This window comes from Leucopleurus acutus (assembly GCF_964270905.1).
Source record: "Leucopleurus acutus genome assembly, chromosome: 9".
Lineage (NCBI taxonomy): Eukaryota > Metazoa > Chordata > Mammalia > Artiodactyla > Delphinidae > Leucopleurus > Leucopleurus acutus.
Genome location: NC_139144.1, coordinates 33,600,624 through 33,624,653, shown reverse-complemented (window position 1 = coordinate 33,624,653; position 24,030 = coordinate 33,600,624). Strand labels below are relative to the sequence as shown.

The 24,030-nt window shown below is 43.0% G+C and overlaps 1 protein-coding gene across 4 annotated transcripts in view; it reads right to left on the bottom strand.

The window, feature by feature from the left end:
- Window positions 1-22,776, bottom strand: part of IGF2BP3 (insulin like growth factor 2 mRNA binding protein 3) — a 140,973-nt gene extending 118,197 nt beyond the window's left edge. For 3 of the 4 annotated variants that reach the window (XM_082846367.1, XM_082846368.1, XM_082846369.1), the window contains exons 1-2: window positions 22,381-22,776; window positions 20,949-21,009 (exon numbers count right to left, since the gene is read on the bottom strand). In XM_082846367.1, the coding sequence (XP_082702493.1) occupies window positions 20,949-21,009; window positions 22,381-22,555 (236 nt within the window). In that variant the 5' untranslated portion in view covers window positions 22,556-22,776. Of the gene's footprint in view, window positions 1-16,965; window positions 17,405-20,948; window positions 21,010-22,380 lie in introns of those variants that run through there. The other variant, XM_082846370.1, reaches the window with a different exon arrangement.
- Window positions 22,777-24,030: the final 1,254 nt, after the last annotated feature.

Sequence of the window (24,030 nt, the reverse complement as noted above, 5' to 3'; positions counted from 1 at the left end):
CAAAATTTTAAGTTAACGCTTTCCTGTCTCTCTGGCACCTGGGCACACTGGTCATTGGCAGGACTCAACATAAGTTGAAAGAAAACAAAACTGCAAATGAGCCACAGAAGTTTTAAAATGCAATCTCTTGAAGAAGATTTATTATCAATTGGCTCTGGATTAAAAGCATCTTGGAAATTTTTAAGTTTTGCGCAATCAGTAATTTAAAACTTTATTTTCAAATATCTCAATTCTTAGCATTTTTTGTTTTCTTCATTATTGGAATAACAAGAAATATACATACACAAACTCAGACTTTGCTGAGACCAATTCCAGATTCTAAAAGGTTTTAGTGTTTCAAATTTAATCAAAAGTTAAATATTTGTTTTAGGTATTCTGATGTTATAAAAATATCCATCTAGTCCTTTGATAAATATAGAGATTTAGAGTGGCAGTATTTAAACCAAATTAAAAATTACAATGAAACTAGCTAACTAGAATTTTATATCTGACCAAACCATTCAGAAGTTTAGTGAAATTTTAATTTAATAAAATTAATTAAAGTTAAAATTTAAATTAATAAAATTTAAACTTGTTTTGAAAAAGTTAAATACTAATACCCATATGAAAAGCTAACATACACAAAACTAAAACGTGTCAGATCTACATATTTATACAGTATAAACAGTAATATTTTAAAATAAACTTAATAAATTGTTTAAAATTCAAGACCACTAATCTTAGATATATTATGCAGTAATGAATATATATTATATATTATAATTTAATCTTAGATATATTATGCAGTAATGAATTACTAGCTGTAATTCTATTATGAGATGCTCAGTAACATTTAATTATGTAGTTTATTTAAGACCTATTAAACAAGTCTATAAATTCAGAATCAGCCAGACTGATGTTCACTAAATGTCTTAGACTTCCATTTGGAATTAAAACACACCATTATTTCATTTGTGAAAAATTTATTAATGTAACTTCACTTTAAAATATTTATATTAACAGTTTAAAAACTAAAAATAATTTCCTTCTTTAAAATCCTGAACTATTATCTTTTAACTTGCAAATCAGTTTCAGTATTTTCCAGAGTATTTTAATAAGTTTTCTCTGGAAAAACCCTAACTTTAAAAATAAACAGCCGTTTGGGAATCCAAAAAAGCAGTTTAAGAACACCATTTTAAAAGAAGAAAAAACTAAAATATTAAAAGTAAAATTAAAGGTTTTAAAGATTTTTAAAGAAATTTTTACAAACAAAAAAGTTGGGGGAAAAAAAATCAGAATTAAATTTAGAGCACTGAACTAGTTCCCGTTAATCTAATACATTATGTACATGCTATTTAAAAGGACTGCTCTGAGGTTTTTCAGAGGTTTGGTGGGTTTTTTGTTCTTTTCTAATTTTTGGTTTAACATTGCACAACACATTTCTTCGTTCTGTAACTGATGATGGGGTAAACCACATGCTGGAGTTTTCAGAAAATTCGAATCATCTATAACAAGTACTAATAATGAAACGTAACATACTGTTAATATTCTATTCATAACAAACACATTTAAACAAGCTTTAATGAATCTGCAGCCCAGATATGAGTAAATATACTTTACTCCTAACTCAACACTCCACTATTTTAATAGTATTGAACATACTATATTATCACGATTTTCCCCCCTCCCAGCTTCCAAAGCACCTTTAAAACTGTTCTTAAAACTTCAAAATGGTAAGGGGCAGAACTAAACTATACTTTTCTAAAAAGTATGCAATCGTAGATTCTTGTATATGTATACAAGTCTCCTCCTCAACACAACAAAACCACAAGAAACTACAAAGTGGGTGCATTTGGGGAAGGAGAAAAAGATCATTTCAATCATTTTAATGGTTTAAACTTTGCCATGTATACTATGGTTTTTTTTTAATCTTCCAGCTTTTTAAATTACCATAGAAAAAACAAGTTTTGCTCGATCCTTGTGGGTGTTCTGTATACAATACAGTATCTCAAAGAAAAATAGTTTAAGATACATTTGATTTTAGTGTGCATACCACTCACCAACAGATCTAAGATTAAACAGGAACATTTTTTCCAGTTGTTATTTTTCTCTTCCCACACCTGTTTTTCCACAAACTGAAAATATACATTATATTACATTATAATTTACCTATAAATAGTTAAATTATAATATCCATGAGATATTTTATATTCTCTTTTTCAACCAAGTCTTCAAAATCCAGTGTGTATTTTACACATAGACATCTCAGTTTGGACTAGCCACATTTCGACTGCTTGATAGCCACATGTGGCCAGTGGCTGCCCTAGTGGGCAGCACAGTCCTAGACCCTAAGCTTCACAAGAGCAAGTTCTTGTCTTCTGTTCACTTCTGTCTCCCAAGAACCTAAAGCAGTAGCTGGAATGTAATAAACACTCAACAATTTGTTGAATGGATCATTTAAAAACTGCCAAGATCAGCAAAACAAAGCCATTTAAAAAAGAAAACTTAATGGCAAGCTACCAAGCTTTCTCAAACCAATAAAAATATAAGAAATGGAAAAGACTTGTGAAATACCTTGAAAGGTCATTGTTGTATTTAATTCTTGAAAAGAAAAGAATCATTGCCTAGGGGCTTCCCTGGTGGTGCAGTGGTTAAGAATCCACCTGCCAATGCAGGGGACACAGGTTCGAGCCCTGGTCTGGGAAGATCCTACATGCCGCAGAGCAACTAAGCCCATGCACCACAGCTACAAAGCCTGCGCTCTAGAGCCCGTGAGCCACAACTACTGAGCCTGCACGCCACAACTACTGAAGCCCGCACGCCTAGAGCCTGTGCTCCGCAACAAGAGAAGCCACCACAATGAGAAGCCTGAGCACCGCAACAAAGAGTATCCCCCACACGCGGAGAAAGCCCACATGCAGCAACAAAGACCCAACGCAGCCAAAAATAAATTAATTAAATTTTTTAAAAAAATCATTGCCTGAGAGAAGAAAACTACTTCTCCTGCGATAGGAACAAAACTAGTTATTTTCTAAATTTAACTAACTTACATAGGGCAAGGAAAGCTGGCTGAAATGTGTCAGAGGCTTGACTCTTTACTTGGTCATCCTTACAAATACAATGAATCAGCACAAGCTTCCAGCCTCAAAACATCTAAACTGTCAAATGAAACTTTGATGGTGCTCTTAGATTCTAGTTAGTTTTCTCTAACATTTTAGGAATAACCAAAGGTTATCATACTGAAGGTACTGAAGGCCATTCATTTTCTTAGGCAAGACTTGTACTCATCATGTAGGTTTCACTTTGGTTTGAGGAACTTAAAGCCTAACTGTGGCTGCCCAAACGCCCAAACTCACTTCATTTTGCTCATGCACGTTGAAATGCTCCCTAACTATTTGCCTCTTATACACCTAGATTTCTCTTTTGTGTTTAGTTTCTTATATTTTTTTTCCATTTTTTTTTCTCTTCCCACACCTGTTTTTCACAAACTGACTTGTGTAAAATTCTCTCTCAAGGCTAACATGCCATGGAGTTGAATAAAATCCTCAGTTGCTCCTGCCATCTGTTGTGTTATGATGTAAATACACATTCACAGGAATACCTAATCCAAATAATTTCAAACATCACATTACTGTAGAGCAGCAATTCCCAACATACAGCATGTGGACCCCTGGTTGGCGGGGGGGGGGGGGGGGGGGGTCCCTGAGACATTTTCAAAGAGGTACAAGAAGTCAAAACTATTTCTATAATACTACTAAGATGTTATTTGCGTCTTTCACCATGTCGACATTTGCCCTGATGGTGCGAAAACAATGGTGGGTAAACTGGCTGGCACCTTAGCGTGAATCAAGGCCATGGCACTAACCTGTGGTACTCATAATCATTGTATTCTTCACCGGCACTTGCAGTAAAAGTTAATTCATTTCATTTTTAAATGTCCTTAATGAAACAGTAAAAATTATTAATTTTCTTAAATAACCCTTGAGTACACATCCTGTTAATATCTATGTGAAGAGAAGGGCAGTACACATGAAGCACTTGGGCTATCTAATATGGTTGTCTGCAGAAAAAGCACTGCGCAAGAGTGAACCAGCCACATTTCACAGAGCGCCATTTTTACTTGAAAGAGCTATACACTAACTGTGGTTATTTAAGATTGAATGTCTGGCGGACATTTTCTCAAAAGAGAACAACATCAACCAGTTAATTCAAGAAAAACTAACAGCATTTGTTGCCAATGACTGAATTTAAGCTTTTAAGTAAAAATCAGAATTTCAGCAAAAATATCTACCACCTTGAACTTTGACAGTTTCCCAATACTTCGGGATAAAAATGCAAGAGAAACCAATAGATTTTTGTTTGTTTGTTTTACTGTGCTTTGCTTTAGTGCACTTTGCAGATTTTTTTTTTTACTTGCCTTTTTTTTAATGGAATTGTATGGTATTGGTACAAAACAAGAAATATAGATCAATGGTACAGGACAGAAAGCCCAGAGATAAACCCACGCACATATGGTCACCTAATTTATGACAAAGGAGGCAAGAACATACAATGGAGAAAAGACAGCCTCTTCAATAAGTGGTGCTGGGAAAACTGGACAGCTACATATAAAAAAATGAAATTAGAACACCACCTAACACCATAAACAAAAATAAACTCCAAATGGATTAAAGACCTAAATGTAAGATGGGACACTATAAAACTCTGAGAGGAAAACATAGGAAAAACACTCTTTGACATAAACCACAACAAGTTCTTTTTTGACCCACCTCCTAGAGTAATGAAAATAAAAACAAAAATAAAATGGGCCCTAATGAAACTTAAAAGCTTTTGCACAGCAAAGGAAACCATAAACAAGATGAAAAGACAACCCTCGGAATGGGAGAAAATATTTGCAAACGAAGCAACTGACAAAGGATTAATCTCCAAAATATACAAACAGCTCACGGAGCTCAATATCAAAAAAACAAACAACCCAATTAAAAACTGGGCAGAAGACCTAAATAGACATTTCACCAAAGAAAATATACAGATGGCCAAGAAGCACATGAAAAGCTGTTCAACATCACTATTAGAGAAACGCAAATCAAAACTACAATGAGGTATCACCTCACACCTGTCAGAATGGCCATCACCAAAAAATCTAGAAACAAGAAGAAAAAAAAAAATAGAAAAAAAAAATCCAGAAACAATAAATGCTGGAGAGGGGGTGGAGAAAAGGGAACCCTCTTGCACTGTTGGTGGGAATGTAAATTGATATAGCCACTATGGAGAACAGTATGGAGGTTCCTTAAAAACTAAAAATAGAACTACCATATGATCCAGCAATCCCACTACTGGGCATATACCCTGAGAAAACCATAATTCAGAAGGACACATGTACCCCAATGTTCATTGCAGCACAGTTTACAATAGTCAGGACATGGAAACAACCTAAATGTCCAATGATAGATGAATGGATAAAGATGATGCGGTACATATATATACAATGGAATATTAGCCATAAAAAGGAACAAAACTGAGTCATTTGTAGAGATGTGGATGGACCTAGAGTCTGCTATACAGAGTGAATAAGCCAGAAAGAGAAAAACAAATATTGTATATTAACACATATATGTAGAATCTAGAAAAATGGTACAGATGAACCTATTTGCAGGGCAGGAATTGAGACACAGACGTAGAGAACGGACATGTGGACACAGGTGGGGAAGGGGAGGGTGGGATGAATTGGGAGATTAGGTTTGAGATAAATACACTACCATGTGTAAAACAAATAGCTAGTGGGAACCTGCTGTATAGCAGAGGGAGTTCAGCTTGGTGCTCTGTGATGACCTAGATGGGTGGGATGGGGGGAGTGGGAGGGAGGTCCAAGAGCCAGGGGATATAGGTATACACATAGCTGATTCACTTCATTGTACAGCAGAAACTAACACAACATTGTAAAGCAATTACTCCAATAATTTTTTTTTTTTTATTTAAAAATTTGGGCTTCCTTGGTGGTACAGTGGCTAAGAATCTGCCTGTCAGTGCAGGGGACATGGGTTCGAGACCTGGTCCGGGAAGATCCCACATGCCGAGGAGCAAGTAAGCCTGTGCGCCACAACTACTGAGCCTGCGCTCTAGAGACCAAGAGGCACAACTACTGAGCCTACGTGCCACAACTACTGAAGCCAGTGCACCTAGAGCCCATGCTCCACAAGAGAAGCCACCGCAGTGAGAAGCCTGCGCGCCACAGAAAGAGTAGCCCCTGCTCGCTGCAACTAGAGAAAGCCTGCAGGCAGCAAGGAAGACCCAATGCAGCCAAAAATAAATAAATAAATTTACTTTTTTTAAAATCTACCCTCTAAAGCTCAAAAATGAGTAAATTCAAAATGTTCCAGCCAGTCAAATTAAGGCTAGGGATCCTCTTTGCTTGGAAAGTAGACAATGGTGAAAGTTCCAGATTACCTAATACCTATTAAAATGTAATGAGTGATATAACAAAACCTAAAAGTTTATCTGCATATATTTTGGACTCCCACCCAAAGACCTTTTCACCAAGTCCTGCCTAGTGATTTCAACTCCTTTACAATACTGTTGATTAAAACTATGCTTACAGACCACACAAAACTATGAAGACTAGGTTGTGTTCCATAATACTTGAAGGGTATTCACATTTTAAGTTTAACAGATACTCCCAAATGGCATGCCAAGAAGTCTTTGCCAATTTACATTCTAGCCGTTTGAGTGCCCATTCCTACACACTCTTGCCAACACCAGGTATTACCAATCTTGTTCATTTTTCCCAACGTGACAGGCAAAAATGCCATTACAATTGGCATTTGCCTAATGACTAGTGAGATAGGGTATCTTTTCCTAAGTAGATTGGCCTTTCAGATAACCCCTTCTGAACTGCTGCTTATCCTTTGCACATTTTTGTAGTATGTTGTCTACCTTTTTGAGATTAACGAGAGTTCTTTATCTCCTAGTCTTTTTTTTTTTAAATAATATGATCTCTCTTAAGTGAATTTCCTAACTAGACACATTTTAGGGATGCTAAGACCTACATATCCAGACATAAAGTACAAACTTTTTTTTAATACAAACTCTTAACTTATTCACAATGCAAAACTCATACTCTACAAAGAAGTGTGAAACATTGCTATGTATCTGTACATGTGAGAGCAAACTATGGAATTAAGCAGGAGTAGATACACTCAACTCTTATTTTCAATCTCCACTTGTAAATACACAAGTTTACTAATATGAGACATCACCACTTAGGTGTCAGATACTCCAAGAAGTCCTTTACAAACATTACCGTTTAATTTCCAACAACCTCGTGCAATAAGTTTTATTGCCCCTATTTACAGATAAGTGGAGAAATCCAGAGTAGCATCAGTTTGCCTGGGATCACAGAGATGAGCAAGGATTCTAACTGACGTCTGTGTGATTCGAAGCAAGATACCACTGACCCTCCCAACAGTTTGTGTACTGCTGCCCCTAATTTTGCTCAGTTAATAGTGTGTGCACAGTGGAATCTAAAATATGACACAAATGAACCTACCTACAAAACAGACTCACAGACAGAGAACAGACTTGTGGTTGCCAAGGGGGTGGGGGTGGGGGATGGAGTGGGAGGTTGGGATTAGCAGATGCACACTATTATATATAGAATGGATAAACTGTAAGGTCCTACTGTATAGCACAGGGAACTATATTCAGTATCCTGTGATAAACCATAATGGAAAAGAATATAAAAAATAATGTATATGTATAACTGAATCACTTTGCCATACAGTAGAAATTAACACATTGTAAATCAACTATACTTCAATTTTAAAAAAATTATAAAAGTAAAAAAATTGGGAGAGAAATGGGAAAAGAAGGTAAAAGGTAATACAAGAACATTGATCTCATCATTTTAGTCTAGGGAGGGAGGGAGATATCATCTAAACTGACAGAAAAAAATAGAAGACTAAGTACACATCAATGAAAAATTAGTAGATCTAAGAAAGAAATGGAAGATCTAGGAGTTGTCTTGTTGACGCTCGGAGAATGTTGCTCTTTATGGCTGAGCAGGTTTTTCTGCTGATGGGGGAGGTCTGGTCAATGCCTAATGCAGATACACAATTCACAGTGCGGGGAGAGGGGAGGCCACAGGGCAGAGAACATTTTTTTATGTTTAAATTTTCCTGGGAATTCCCTGGCAATCCTGTGGTTAGGACTCCACGCTCTCAGTGCCGAGGGCCCAGTTCGATCCCTGACTGGGGAATTAAAAGTCCCACAGGCCACGGGGCATGGCCAAAAAATAAAAATTACAATTAAAAAATAAATTTTTCTTGCCTTGCTTAAAAAAAAAAAAAATAGTGTGTGCACATAGAAGGGTCTCATTTTCCTCCAAAGGTTCATTATATCATTTGAGATGTCTTAATAAAATCAAGTAATACCAGGTGGTTTGATCATTACCATTGACTAAAACTATGGCTGTCATAACTGACCTTAAAAAAGCGGCACAGGCTCAGTCAGCCTTACTACAGGGTTCCTAGGCCTCTCACGATTTACCCTAGTCACCCTGTCAGAGGGTGTCCTGGGAACAGCTCCATGCCCCATGTAACGTTCTGGGGCACAGCCGTTTCCAGGAAGCACTTAAGAGGTAAAAGCAGCTGAACATAATCGCTGGTGAGCAGATCCCCAAATTAACCCAAGCATCAAGTCTTGCATGAGATGATCCCAAATAACCATCTGCTAAATGACATTAACTAAACTGAGTGAACCCCTAAAGTTAAACGCATGAAGAATCAGATCTCCTGAGCCCAGCAGAACACTGGGTGCCCTTGCTGCCCCTCTGGGCTCAGGCTCCACCACAATCCTGCCTCACACGCGGGCCTCTCTAATTCCGAACAGCTTGCCATTCCCCCGCACACACCAGGGTATTTCACACTTACATGCCTTGCCTCCTGCTGTCTCTTCTGCCTTTCCCATCCCCACTGCACAGTTAGCCTCAGTTGCCTTCACATGCCTTGCTCTCTGAACCTATGCCTGGCTGGCTGCACCAACACTCAGCTAAGCCCAATGCGCCTCCTGTGTTTCTGGGGCATCCCATATGTACCTCATGATGTATTTACCACTTCTCTACCTGCAGAGATATTAATCCACCTCTGGGGTCACTGGCACTGTGAGCCACTGTTAGTGCTGAAAACAAAAGTATCACTCAGGGATGGAGACAGAACAAAGTACAAGTCACTATACTCCATGTACTTTTCTTTAGAACAAGTATCTTATTCACCTTTCTAGCCCCTGAAACCTAGTATCGAACTGCCTACAAGCGCAGGTGCTCCATCTATGCTTGTTAAACTAAAAATATTTTATAAGCCATAAGGAATGAATTCACTTCTGAAACTCAAAAACAATGCAGAAATAGGTAAATTTGCACACCAAAAATACAGAAATTAAAATTTTCAACCACACTTATTTCTCCAAAGAAAAGCAAGAGCTTCTCCATTTTTGTAAGAACAGCTGAGTTTTAAAAAGTAGTAAACATTTGGGGATCACTGGAAAGAACTCTATCATCATCATAGGTTTTCTTAAATAAGCTCGCCAATCATCATCTGCCCAGCTCCAGTGGCAAGCTGAGTAGGACTTTGTTTTGAAAACTAATTCTTTTTGTTGTTGTTGTTGTTTGTTGTCTTTGCTTATTTTGCTTTGAAAACTAATTCTTAATCAAATTTCTCCTCAAAATATTATTTAGTAAAGCTCCCACTGCAAGTAAGTATTGTTAGTTTCTGAGGTGAGATCCAAAATTCAAGGTGGTAAGTATAAGAGAACATAAACTTCAGGTATTCGAACTTTAAGTTTTCAGAATTTAATCTTTATAGCTTTTGACTTAATTTTTACATGCAAGGGACACAAATGAATCGGGACCTAAACTTGTGAGAGTCAGCAGAACATCCATAGTAGAAAGAATAAGGCTGTTCCTAGAATGATACAGTCCTCCATGCTTGAAAAGACCGTTTTATGGGCTTCTATGGTGGTGCAGTGGTTGAGAGTCCACCTGCCGATGCAGGGGACACGGGTTCAGGTTCGTGCTCCGGTCCGGGAAGATTCCACATGCCGCGGAGCGGCTGGGCCCGTGAGCCATGGCCGCTCAGCCTGCGCGTCCAGAGCCTGTGCTCCACAACGGGAGAGGCCACAACAGTGAGAGGCCCACGTACCGCAAAAAATAAAAATAAAAATAAAAAAAAAAGTAAACTTACGTTTTCGGCAGAGCACTTCCAAATTTAAATGTGCATGTCTTTTGACATAGCAATTTTCAGTCTAAGAATTTACCTTATAGAAATATCCAACCAAGCTTCCCTGGTGGTGCAGTGGTTAAGAATACACCTGCCAATGCAGGCAACACGGGTTCGAGCCCTGGTCCGGGAAGATCCCACATGCCACAGAGCAAATAAGCCTGTGCACCTCAACTACTGAGCCTGCGCTCTAGAGCCCACGTGCCACAACTACTGAAGCCCGCTCCACAACTACTGAAGCCCATGCGCCTAGAGCCCGTGCTCTGCAACAAGAGAAGCCACTGCAATGAGAAGCCCGCGCATAGCAACGAAGAGTAGCCCCCGCTCGCCACAACTAGAGAAAGCCCGCACATAGCAACAAAGACCCAACTCAGTCAAAAATAAATACATTTATTAAAAATATATATATATCCAAACAAGAGTCCTATGACATACATATACTTATGCTCCACTGAAATCACTATGAAAAGAACATTTAAATTGTTGCAACTATTTATATTGTTGCAATGCAACTTGGTTTAAGGAGAGTGAACTATTTGCACCTACACTGAAGATTCTTCAGGATACATTATTTAGTAAAAGCACAAAAAATAAACAGTATGATTTGATTATTAAATTAAAAAGTGTGGATACATGCACAGAAAAATTTCTGAAAAATAATACACCAAGTTACCAGCTATAAGACATGGGAAATACATGGGGATAGGGAGGATTAAAGAACAGATATTTTCACATTTTCATAATTCATGTGTTTCGAATTAATTTACATGTATTCATTTGTTAAGAATTCATCAAGATGTTTAATATTCATATACTCTATCATACCTAGGTTATACCTTAATTTTTTTTTAAGTAATACATACTCAATGAAGATAAAAACAAAAAGACACCACCCAAAGATTTCTACTTTTATGAGCCCACATCCCAAACAGAACAAAAATTTTTCATATTTCTGTTATCACCACCAAATGTAATATACATCCAGCCTTCACATTTGAATCTCAAGAGGAAAAAATGTAACAGCTGCCATGGGAGTGACTATTGGGTGATGCTCTATTGATGCTTTATACACATCCCCAGGATCCTATGAGGCATCCTTTCCATTCTAACCTCCCAGATTTGATTTCCTCATCCTTAAACATTTATCATCATGAATTCAGAAAGCAGAGCTGGGATTCAAACCCAGATGTAACATTCTTCTGGCTACACCCTTCAGTTCAACAAGAGCACACGAGGCAGCCATCAGGGCTCCTCATCAAGATGTTTCAGTACGGGCTTCCCTGGTGGCGCAGTGGTTGAGAGTCCACCTGCCAATGCAGGGGACACGGGTTCATGCCCCGGTCCAGGAGGATCCCACACGCCTCGCAGCGGCTGGGCCCGTGGGCCATGGCCGCTGAGCCCGCATGTCCGGAGCCTGTGCTCCGCAACGGGAGAGGACACAACAGTGAGAGGCCCGCGTACCGCAAAAAATAAAAATAAAAAAAGATGTTTCAGTACGATTTCCCCCTCCTACTCTCTCCCAATCCTTAGTATTCCAAGTTTAAGAGACTTCTTTCCGCAAGGCAGGATCCTACTAAACTTGGTAACAAGGCGGGACAACCAGGCACCATGGACTCCACACAGGACACCTCTACCTCCTCTGCCATCTAAAACACATGCTGTGAATCACAATCACCTGCCTGGGATAAAGCCATGGCATCTACCTCCTCATGCCCTCTGTTCTACTCTCATATCTCCTTAGGCCCCCTCCAACTTCCCTGCAATTCATTTATACTAAGATGAAGCTGCTTAAAAAAACAAAACAAAAAAACCTTCAAGGAAAAAGTAGTCTCATTTTCTGTCTTAAAACAGGATGTCCGGATATTTTTATTCTGCAGTAAGCCCCGGATTCCAGACTACCTGTACCTGTCTTTTTCCTGCAGGAAGACAATAAATCAACCCTTCAAAGAAGCCAAACAAGATTTCTTTTTTCTTCAGAGAAAGCAAGAAACAGGACATCTCTGCTCCAACTTGCCACTGCAAACAAGATCAGGCTGCTGTGTAAGCTACTTTTTGAGGATTTGACAACTTTAAATGGGAGAAATGAAGACAGGGCAGAGTCACAGGACCTGGAAATGGGTTCTACTAATCACCTGCAGTGCCATGGGCAAGTCACTTCTTCTCCCAGGGCTTTACGGAAAATCCTTTGGTAAAGCAACTAATACCATTTTTAAAAAACCCTATTGTGCTATCTCATTTTTATTAGTTTTCTCTCTTAAAATAGAAGGTGTTTAACACATTCTGAAGGTAGCATTCTATTAATTAAAGGACTTGCATAGACAAAGAAAGTCTTAAAAGAGTTATTCAGACAAAGTCACCTGTCTCAAACCCAAGTGCTCTAACCTATCACCTTGTTTTGGTGACTCCTGTGGCCAAAGACAGCATTCATAATTTGAGAAGGAGGCTACTTTACCAAGGACCAGATTTTTTAATATGCAAAAATGAGAGAATTTAGGGCACTTCAAGGGTTTCTTATATTTCTTATAACTTAAATTTTATTAATAAAATGGATGGAATGCTTTATTCAAGTATACTAAAATAACAAAGTGATTAAAGTATTTTAAACCTCGCCCATAATATTCAAAAATATTGTGGCCATTAGTTTCAGCCTTTGCTTGTCTTTAATCAAGTATTTAGACAAGCGCATAGAAGCACTGGACTTTGCACTGTTTTGGAACCAAATATGTACTAATATAAAGCAGAATGGGTTGTCCACGGGAAAGTGAGCTCACAGTCACCAGAAGGGTGAAAACAGACGCCAGAGGGTAGGTCAACTGTTACCAACAAGTCTTGTCCACTGAACAAGAGGAGGATCTACTAACCTTAGGAGCCGCTTCCATCTCTAGCAACTTATAAATAGAACATACTTATAGATGTTTCTGAAACATTAAAAAAAAAAAAAAACTAAGAGCCTAATAAATGAATTCTGGATGAAAGGCTGTATTCCAGGTTGCTCCAAAATTTGTAAATCGCTCTCCATTTATTTACAGCACAGCCAGAAGGCTGAGACTTAACACTGCTCCCACTCACTTTTTCATCCATCTAAAATACAAACTCTCAGTGATACTCTACACAGTTGATTACTTTCCTTCTCCACAGGCTTTCTTCACTTCTCTCCCAGAAACAGTTCGCACTGACCTCCTTCACTCTCCTCTGCTGGTCCTTCCTTCCTCCTAGAGCTCCAGGCTCAGTTCCTTGATGATCTTGTCCAGTTCCATGATTTCAATACTACAAGCTAATGAAGCCTCTGATGCTCACCTCCGCTTCCTACCTTCTCCTGGGCTCCAGACCAATATATCCAACTACCTGCTTGACGTCATCATTTACATTTCTAATAAGCATTAGAAACAAAATATGCCAAAAGTAAAGCTCCTGACTTCCACCCAAGAACCTGTTTGTCTCACAATACTCTCCATTTTGGTCAATGGCACCACCTTCCAACCAGTTGTTCTGGTCAAAAAACCTTGTCATCCTTTCCTCTTCTCACACCTCTCATCCAATCCATCAGCAAACCCTATTAGCTGTTCCGTAGAAATAAACAGAGACTGACCACTACTCGTTACCTCAAAAGTTAACACCATGCTCTCTTACCAGCATATTACAAGGGTACTGGCTCCCCATTTCTAGCGCTAAATGCTATTTTCAGGTATTTTATGTTCTAAGCATTTTCAAGCCTAAACGCTCCCCTCCTTCAATTTGTGGAAGATCTACAAAGATGGCCACCATCAATTCCTCCTCTGTGTACATGCATGCCACTCCACCATCAAGAGAGGGAAGCTATTTCCATATCCCCCTTGAACCTGTCCTGGCCTCGTGGCCTGCCTTTATCAATAGAATGGGATTAAAAGCAACAACGTGCCAATTCTGCACCTAGCCTTTAAGAGGCCCCGCAGCTTCTGATTTCACTTGCGGTACCCAGCCAGGGGCCACTACTGAGTGATGAGATACCGAGTAGAGAAAGATGACCTGGATAAGCACCAAGAGGCCAGACATGTGAGTGAAGTCTTCTTGGACCTTTTAGCCCAGCTTAGTAAATGACTCAAAATGATACCACGTGGAAGAGAACTAACCACCTAACAGACCCATATGACCATAGGAAAAAGTAAGTTGCTGTTGTTCCGAGCCACCGGTTTTCAGAGGGCTGCGATAGAGAACTGAAACATCATAATGACAATGGTATCAACATCCTAAACAACTAAGTGATAATGGCCGATATTCTAAGGACTCAGGCCTCGTTCAGCTTAGAGTTCCACTAGATTTTAACAGGATTTTTTTTTCATTTCAAAGTTTGGTTTGAGGAAACAATAATTCCATAATTTCAAACCTTTTCCTAATCAAGTTAAATGGCCTCAGCATAATTCTCTCAAACACATAATTTATGTACTATGGACTCCCCTTCAGGGAAACAAAATTCCTATACTGTATTGATATTTATTATAGCTGTGTTTATTTACCAAATACTTACCAAACAGCAATTTCAGACCATGATAAATTTTAATAGAACACCGAAAACTGTTTGCAACCAGCTTTCAAGCAAAACTCTGTAGTCAAAGCCCATTTGTAAACATCAGATTTATGGGGCAGAGATCTTAAGTAAACATGCCAATCCAGGGACTTCCCTGGCAGTCCAACGGTTAAGACTTCACACTTCCAATGCAGGGGTCACGGGTTCAATCCCTGGTCGGGGAACTAAGATCCGACATGCCATGTGGCCAAAAAAAAACCAAAACCAAAAACCAAACAAACAACAACAAAAACTTCTATGCCTGTGGTGACTGTTACACAACTCTGTAAATATACCAAAAATCACTGAATTGCACAAGTAAAGCAAGTGAATTGTATGGTATGTAAATTATAACTCAATAAAAATTTTTAAAAATAAAAATGCCAATCCTATCCCTTGGTCACTGCTCCCACACTGCCACCTCCTGTCTTATGACTCTAGAAGCTTGAATCAGAGTCAACAGTTGATAAAGGAAACTCAGCTAAGAATAGCACAGACTCTCTCCTTCCTCCCAGACGAAACCAACCACCAGCGTTCCTGAATGGATAATTCACTTTTCAAAATTAGTTACTGCTAGAAAAGTTGCTGTCTGAATGCTGCTAAAGACTATTAAAATGGAGTTGCTTCAAAACATGTATCAAGGTGGCTCAACAGCTTCACTTTAATACAAAATCCCAGACCTATAACACACATGAACTACAATAGTGTGGCTCACAAAAGCATTTCAAAGTACGGCAAAGATCATGTCCCTCTTGCTGACTGCCCAAAAGAGGTACACGTGCAAAAGCAACTGAACTACCATACTACAGAAAAGAAATACAAGTCAAGTTCCTTACAGGGAAAAGCCCAGCTCTCTGCAATTCCAAAATATATTTTTAAACCTTAGCTGGTAACTCATTTATTTCAAGCAGAATGCAAAACTCAGAACAAAATATGCCTCCTGTTAGTTTATTATAATGGCATTTGGCGTGAACAGAGAATGTAAGTCATCACACAAATCAAAAGGAAACCAGAAACAGAAGCCAAGATTCTCAGTTCCCACTGGCTCCAGGCACATGTCACGTTTTCATAACGTCTTCCTTGTTATCATGGACAGCCACACAGAAGCTACTTATCAACATTTTTTAAAAATTCTAATAAAGTGAGAAAGAAAAGTGAGAAAACTTTCTCAAACCGTACTGAGAAAACAACGTGAAATCAAGAAAAATCTCATTGGCTACAACCACTTAAGCAGTCATGCATTACTGATCTTAAACCGAGCACTGCAAAGATAACCTTGCCTATGATTCTTTACCAGCCGTGAAAGTTTCCTAACATTCAGAATCTCAGGGCTATGCATGTTTGAGAAATTTCCCTAATTCACAAGATTCACCTGTACCACCACTGATAAACCAGGGGCATACCTGTTAAAATATTTAGCATTAGAAACAGCTTTTACCGTCCTGAGACAACAGGGTCTTATGCCCTGGCTAATGGGCTCATGGCTAGTCATGGCACCATCCTATTCTATACTTAACAGCTTTTAAAAGGCAGCACTAGGTTTTAAATGGCCATTTAAAGTAAGATATATTTAAAACCACAGTAATTTTTATACATGCTCTACCCCATTTATATGCTAAACATAAGATTCTAATACGGAAATAAGCTGTTCATTTTATTTCCTTTTTTTTTTTTTTTTTTTTTAGTTTTAAGGAAGCAAGAAACAAAGACATTTGAGCTTAGGCACCACAGTCTGTTTTAACGGATCCTTCCTGGAAAAATATTAACTATGATATCCCACTATTTTTTCTCTTTCATTCAAATATGTTTTGGCTACGTACAATTCTAATCAAGGCCAAGAGCTAAATCATGAGGAAGTTTAAGCTAGAAAAAGCTGGAAAATACACAAATTCTCATAATTTAAAAAAGTAATGGAAAACGAATTAAACCACCATCCGCTCAGTTCCCCAGCGTCAGCAACTTTCCTGTTACCTCTCCCATGCCCAAAGCCCACAACATAACAAAAAGGAAATCGGCGCTATTTACAAAATCATATAGGGGCACACCAAGGTTCCCCAAGATACCAGTGACTCTTCCAACCAAAGTCAGCCACCGTCTTCCAAAGTCAAAACAATTTTCACACCCACCCTCACCCCCAAGGAGGGAGGGAAATTTTTTTTTTAAAGCTTATACCTCCAGAGTGAAGCCAAGTCTTCATGTGCTGTATCTTTTATATCTGGAACAAAAAGTACAACACTATCACTGGTACTCAGTGCAATCTTCTCTTCATTCTGGATGCACGGGACCTCAAACTCTGTGAAGCACTGCTATAATCTTCCCCAACTGGGGGGTATCTGAATGCAGAAAAGCAACATTCCTTCCACATTCCCTTGTGACTTGGGTAATCAGCAGCTAGGCTTGGTCTGAACCAAACTCAACAATGCCCCTTCCTGAAATGGTCCCACCCAGCTCTGCTCCCCGTCAGAGTTGGGCCATCCTACCACGCATCAAATCACCCCCTGGGCCTGCTCCCCTGTTTAGCTGCTGCAAGCCCATTGATCCATCTCAGAGTGCTGCCATAAGCATTCTTCTGCACCGGGCTCCCAACATGCCTTGCACAGCAGGTTTAAAGGTCACTGCTGCATATGTGGGTATGCCTGCCTCAGGTGCCCACATGATGATGGGATGGAATGCAATGACTGATAAGCACAAAGAACTCCACCCAGAAGTCCAGCAGGCTCACTGGCAAGGGCTGGTCCGCGGCATTCAATTCACTGTCACCAGTACCACCTCTTGACCCTCCTATAGGTGCTGGGCATGTGGATCACGAAGGTGCCTTCCCTGCCCTCTCCCAAAGCCTATTCAGACAGTGGAACAGTCCAGATAAGGAAAACTACAACACAGTTCCAAGGTTCAGTTAGAACAAAATTGTAACATAGATTTCCGGCAAATCTCCCTGGGCAGGGTTTCCCCAGTAGCGCAATGGATAAGAATCTGCCTGCCAACGCAGGGGACACAGGTTCGATCCCTGATCCAGGAAGATCCCACGTGCCGCGGAGCAACTAAGCCCGTGTGCCACAACTACTGAGCCTGCGCTCTAGAGCCCGTGAGCCACAACTACTGAGCCCACATGCCTTAGAGCCCATGCTCCACAACGAGAAGCCACCACAATGAGAAGCCCGCACACCGCAATGAAGAGAAGCCCGCATGCAGTAACGAAGACCCAACACAGCCAAAAATAAATAAGTGAAATTAAAATTAAAATTTTTTTTAAAAAATTCCCTGGCAGAGAAAGCAAGCTCTATTGTTGTTTTTAGCCATTTCTGTACAAGCAAAGGACTTACCTGATTGCTCTCTAAATCAGTTAAAAAAAAATTTGTCTCCAATGTACTCACTACTATTTACTTTGCTAGTAAGACAATAACATTCAAAATCCTCAGCATTTTAATGCTAATGCAAATCAGCTACAAAATTTAATCTACACTGTTAATAAACTGAAGAAGTTTCCATTGATAAATACTTTCTGCCACTGGTAACATTTTACTTTATGTGATTTCCTAAGCAGCAACTCCTGTTTGCCATAAAGTAACAAGTAAACTAAGTATGTTTTTAGGTTGGGCAAAAGCCTTTAAGAATAAAACAGGCAGTCTATTAACCAGACAATGTTTTTAATTCCCTACACATGGGGGACAAATTCACACCAGCCTGGAGAAGGAAAATCAGGAGAGTAAAGCAAAGTTATTGCATTTACACACAGGTCAAGACACTTAATGTTTAAATTTAGAAACTCTCAAATGTTAAAATGCCTGTCCTTCAACACAACCATCTGCCTATTTCTTATTCAACATCTGAAGAAAATTAAGATACAGTGGCTAAACATGAAACCAATTAGAATTTGAAGAATGTGCTTACATTTTTTTCCAGTAGGTAAACAATTCAGACTATGCCTTTAACCTTTTTTAAGGAGCTATGACTTCTCCCGCAATTTTTCAATTGTTTATTAAACTGAGATCAATTTAGATAGTTTTCAGTACACGTTCTATTGTTTTAGAAGCTTTTAAAAGATAACTCCGTTCTGCTATATAAAATAACTTGACCCCTACCAAAATTCCCAACTAGAACTAAATCTGGCCACGCCAAATCCCTTTCCAACTATCCTGATGAAAATTAAGTACATGAAGAGAAATCCACAAAAATCCAAACAGGCTGGCAAACAAAAACACAATTTGTAAAAGTGCTTTACCTGGAAGAGAGCTCAATCTAAAAATAGGCATAGGGGGTTTCCCTGGTGGTGCAGCGGTTAAGAATCCGTCTGCCAAGGCAGCAGACACGGGTTCAAGCCCTGGTCTAGGAAGATACCACATGCCGCGGAGCAACTAAGCCCATGAGCCACAACTACTGAGCCTGCGTGTTGCAACTACTGAAGCCCGCACGCCTAGAGCTCATGCTCCGCAACAAAAGAAGCCACCGCAAGGAGAAGCCCGCGCACCACAACGAAGAGTAGCCCCCGCTCACCGCAACTAGAGAAAGCCCGCACGCAGCAACAGACCTAACGCAGCCAAAAATAAATAAATAAAATAAATTTTAAAAAAAAAATAGGCATAGGGACTTCCCTGGTGGCACAGTGATTAGGAATCCGCCTGCCAATGCAGGGGACACGGGTTCGATCCCTGGTCCGGGAAGATCCCACATGCCGTGGAGCAACTAAGCCTGTGCTCCACAACTACTGAGCCTGCGCTCTAGAGCCCGCGAGCCACAATTACCGAAGCCCACGTGCCACAACTACTGAAGCCCGTGCACCTAGAGCCTGTGCTCCGCACCAAGAAAAGCCACCGCAATGAGAAGCCCGCTCGCCACAACCAGCGAAAGCCTGCGTGCAGCAGCGAAGACCCAACACAGCCAAAAATTAATTAACTAATTAATTTTAAAAAGAAACTAAAAAAGAAACTCTCTTTAAAGTAAAATAATTTAAAAATAAATTAAAAAATAAAAATAGGCATAGGATGACCTGTTAGGTAGCCATCTCTCCCAGCCAAGCACCAGGGAAATGCACAGCAAACCCTTTCCGCCCTCCAGCGTACACACCCTCACCAATATCTAACCAGACGCTCTGGCTGCCCTAGTTTAAATTAACTTCCAGCTTACTACTTGGCCCAGGTTGGGAGTGGGGGATGGGAGGGGGGAAAGGAAGAAACTAACCCCACCTTGCAAAGCCCAGCAACGCATAAGCCAACACCAGCACCACCGGGAGGAAGCAGAGCCTTTCAAGTCAGAGCTACAGAGCTGGGATCTGGCCTGCTCTGGAGAAGGGAGCCATTTCTCCAAAATACTTAAGAGATTAAAACACAGTCTCCAAACATTCTGTAAACTGACACACTACATATGCTTTCCGAAAAGTGCAATCCCCCTTGTTTAAGTAGCAAAAATCTTCAGCCTTCTCCATCTCTTGGTGCTTATCTGTAAGCAAAAGTTTTTAAATGGGGGCGTTGGGGGGGAGTGGGGGGGAAGGCCTGGAGACAAAGGCGGGTTTGCAGAAAGCTGTCTTACTTGCAGTGACTGAAAGGCGCTTCTGGGCAGGAGAAGCCCAGGCGTTCACTCACGTGTTCCAATCCCGGCGGGCGAGCTACCAGGGTAAAGGCAAATTCTTCTCCTCTCAGATGTGCGGACGGCCTCCCAGGCCTCTCAGACTCTTCGCCGCCAACTCGGGACAGAGAAGGAAAGGCACGCCACACCCGCGCGTGTCTGCAGCTGCTTCCGCCTATCCTGCACTTTCAGGTGGGGGGCGGCGGGCTGGAGCGGTCACCCATTGCTTCCTAATTCCCACAGATGCCCAGAAACTGCCCTTTGAGACTTTGATTTCCTGTTGCAGCAACTTGACCTACTCTGCCGGAGAACATGTAGCTGTGAGAGCTTCCTTAAGCGACTTTATTACCAGTAACAATAATCCAGTGGCAGGGGCCACAGACAAGTCGTCTGTTCCTTCACAGCAGTACCAACACACATTCACACTCACACACACACACACACCTGCCAGAAACTTTAGAGCAAAAGACGAGAAACGCCAAGTCATACAGCAACCCAATAACAGTAAAAGGAAAAGTTGTTTTCAGCTGTGTTGAGTCTCTCCTCCCAATGGTTGAGAACAGAATCAATGAGAACATAATAAGTAAGCTCACCTTTGCCTTTTGGGGACCGAGTGCTCAACTTCTATGAGTTTCCCGTGCAGTTCCACTTTACCTGCGGACACACAAGAGGTGGAGGAGCAGTTGGCCCGGTTTAGCGGCTCTCTGGGCCCGAAGGACCCGCACAGCCTAAGCAGCGACACGAGTGGCCTCCTGAGACCCCGAGAGACACCCGGACGTGGCTCAAAGCCGAGAGAGAAACCGGCCCCGCGCGGGTGGGAAGCTGAGCCCCTGGAGGCTGCGTGTGTGTAACTTACAGATGGGTGGGAAGGGGGATCAACTGGCTGACCCACTACTTCGGGAACACTCTACCCGCCCCCCCAACCCCGTCCGCTTCCCCAGAGACTCCAGAAGACAAGCTCGGGGGAAGGGGCTACGTGGGCTTTCTTCAGGAGGGGGCGCCCAGGCCCTTCTCCCGGGTTCAAGCCCAGGCCCGCCGGGAACTGGCAGTGAGCGGCGGGAAAGGCTCGAGGACTGCAAGGCAGGAGCGGCAAGAGCGAACGTCCAGAGGCGCAGCTCAGCACAGACTGCAGAGCGCGCGAGGGACGGCGCAGCACCCGCCACCCCGAAAGCCATGTTGCTCGGAGTGGGACCTGAACACAGCCTTCCCCCGGGCGTCCCACCCCCGCGCGCCTCCCCGCCACGCACGGCCCCCCGCCCTCGCCGAGCGCTCCCCACCAGTCCCGGAGGCCGCGGCCCGAAGCCTGGCAGCCCGGCGCCACAGCGGGACTCGCTCCGAGGCGACCCGTGGTCGCCCGCGCCCACCTGCCCCTCTAGCTCGTTGTACGCGGGAAGGTCGAGCAAATAACCCGGGTCGCCCTCGCCCGCCTCCCGCAAGGTTGAGGGGAAGCGCGGGGCCGCCCGTGCTAAGCACCACCCGCGGCCTCGTTCGGCAGCCGGGTCAAGGCCACTTTGAGTTCTCCCGCGGCCGGGGTCTGGGGCGGGAGGGGAGGCAGCGAACCAACACCACAAATAACCGGCAGGGAGAGGAAGGAAGGAGCGAGAAACAGGCGTTCGCTCTCGGTCCCCAAGCAAGGCCCGGCGGGCCGGAGCCTGGAGCACGCGCCTGGGCCCGGGCGGGGCGCGGAGCGAGCACACCCCCCCTTCCAGCCCCGCTCCCAGGCGCCACACAGTCCCCCACGCCCCCCCTCCGAGCCCGCGCCGGGGCTTTCTTGACAGCGCGTTCGCTCTCAGCCCTCAAAGCCCGGCGGGGGAGGGGAGCCGCGGGGGCCGGGTAGGCGCCCGGGCTGGGAGAAGGGCCCCGACCCACGCGTGCAGGCGCCCGGGCCTCGTCCCCTCTCCCCCGCCCGCCCAGGCCGGGGCCCTGTGTGGACAACCCCGTGTCAGCCGCGGCCCGACCCCGGCAGGCCCGGGCAAGAGGCGCGGAGCTGGGCAGGCGTCCCGGCGGAGCCCGGCCGGGGCCCACCTGAAAGCGCTTCGATGGCCTTGAGGGCCCAGCTCTCGTCCGGACAGTCCACAAACGCGTAGCCTGTCTTCACCAGGAAGGGTCCCGACACCGGGATCTTGGCGTCCTTGAAGATACTTTCCAGGTCCGAGGGGACGGCGTTCTCGCTGAGGTTTCCGATATACAGTTTGTTCATTGTGAAGAGCGGTTGTTTAAAAAAATTAAGAGAAAAACGAAAAATTAAAACCACCCACAGCGATGGATGGATCCGGCGGGTTTTGTTCCCCTTCTCTTCTCGCCGTTAAAATACAGACACACTAAGAACCAAGGACAAGAACGAGGAGCGAAAAATCAGATCCGAGGGTTTCTGTTTTTCCTTTTCTAGGTATTAAAAAAAAAGAAGAAAAGAAAAAGCCTTGCTACAACGCAAACGCATCAACGAGTCTTCCTAACTCGGAGGAGGAGGCGGGATTAGCGAGAAAAAGGAGGAGAGGAGGGAGGGGGGGAAACTACTTTTTGTCTCTTACTCCCCAACCCCTCTGGCATCGGCCAGCGGACTGTGAAAATATCACACTACGTGAGGGCAGGCGCCGCCTCCCCATAAAAAACCCAGAAGGGTGACTGGCAGGGGGGAGGGGAGAAGGGGTGGAGGGAGGAAGGCGCAGAAGGCGGAAAAAATCCGCTCCGAGTGTCCGGCTTTTTGAATGAGCCACGTGTTCAAACTACAAATCAACGTCTCACGTGAGGAATCCCAGCGCCTCAATTAGAGTGGGCTTCGCAGGAAAAAAAGAGCTAGCAGGAGGAGGAAGAGGGGGAGGGGAAACGAGATTGGGCGAGGGACCGTGAGAAGGCGAGGAGGAAGAGGGGCGGAAAATGCTAAAGGAGCCGCAGCCGAGGCATGGAGGGGAGCGCGGCCGGGGGAGCAGATTGTCACCACGGAGTTTAGAAAGGGTTATCTGGTTGGGGCGGATCCGGAGGGGGAGGGGAGGGGGAGGGGAGAAATATTGATTTTTTTTTTAATGAGATAGGAGTCGGGGTGCTAACTAGGCAATTCCTCAGCTCTATTTACCGGAGTTTTCAATGTTCGATTTTTAAAAAGAGGTAATTAACAAAGCCAAAGAGTCCCCATTCCGAACTCGCCTTGTGGCTTTGATGACACAAGTGTAACCTCGGCAAAGCCGCGAGCACCTTCCCAGGGCTGGCAGGGACGGAAACGCAATGAGGGGGTGTCTGGGTGGGTGGATGCGGGCGGGAGAGGCGGGCAGACGCGCCCCACCCTGTGCACCCTTTACAGTCGCGGGCACCGGGGAAGTGGGGCGGCCCCGAGCCAGGGGGATGGGGGATGGGAGCCCGCGGCGTCCTGGGCGGGTGTCTGGGCGACACCTCCTCCGCCTCCGCCTGCGCTCGCGGTGGCTTTGGGCTTCGCGTTTGCCATTGGTTGCGCGATTCAGAAAAGGCTCCGGGATCAATGAGGCCGGGGGCGGGCTTGGCCACCGGTGGGGGAGGGGAGCGCAGGGGCCGAGGTTTCTGGCGTGGGGATGGGGGCGTCCCGGGCCTCGGAGGCCGGAGCCGAGAATTCAGAGTGGGAAAAGTCGGTATTTAAACGGAAACCATTTCTTCCTGTAGTTTCCAGAGGAGGAGGAGGAGTGGGGTAGGCTGGTACTTTTATTT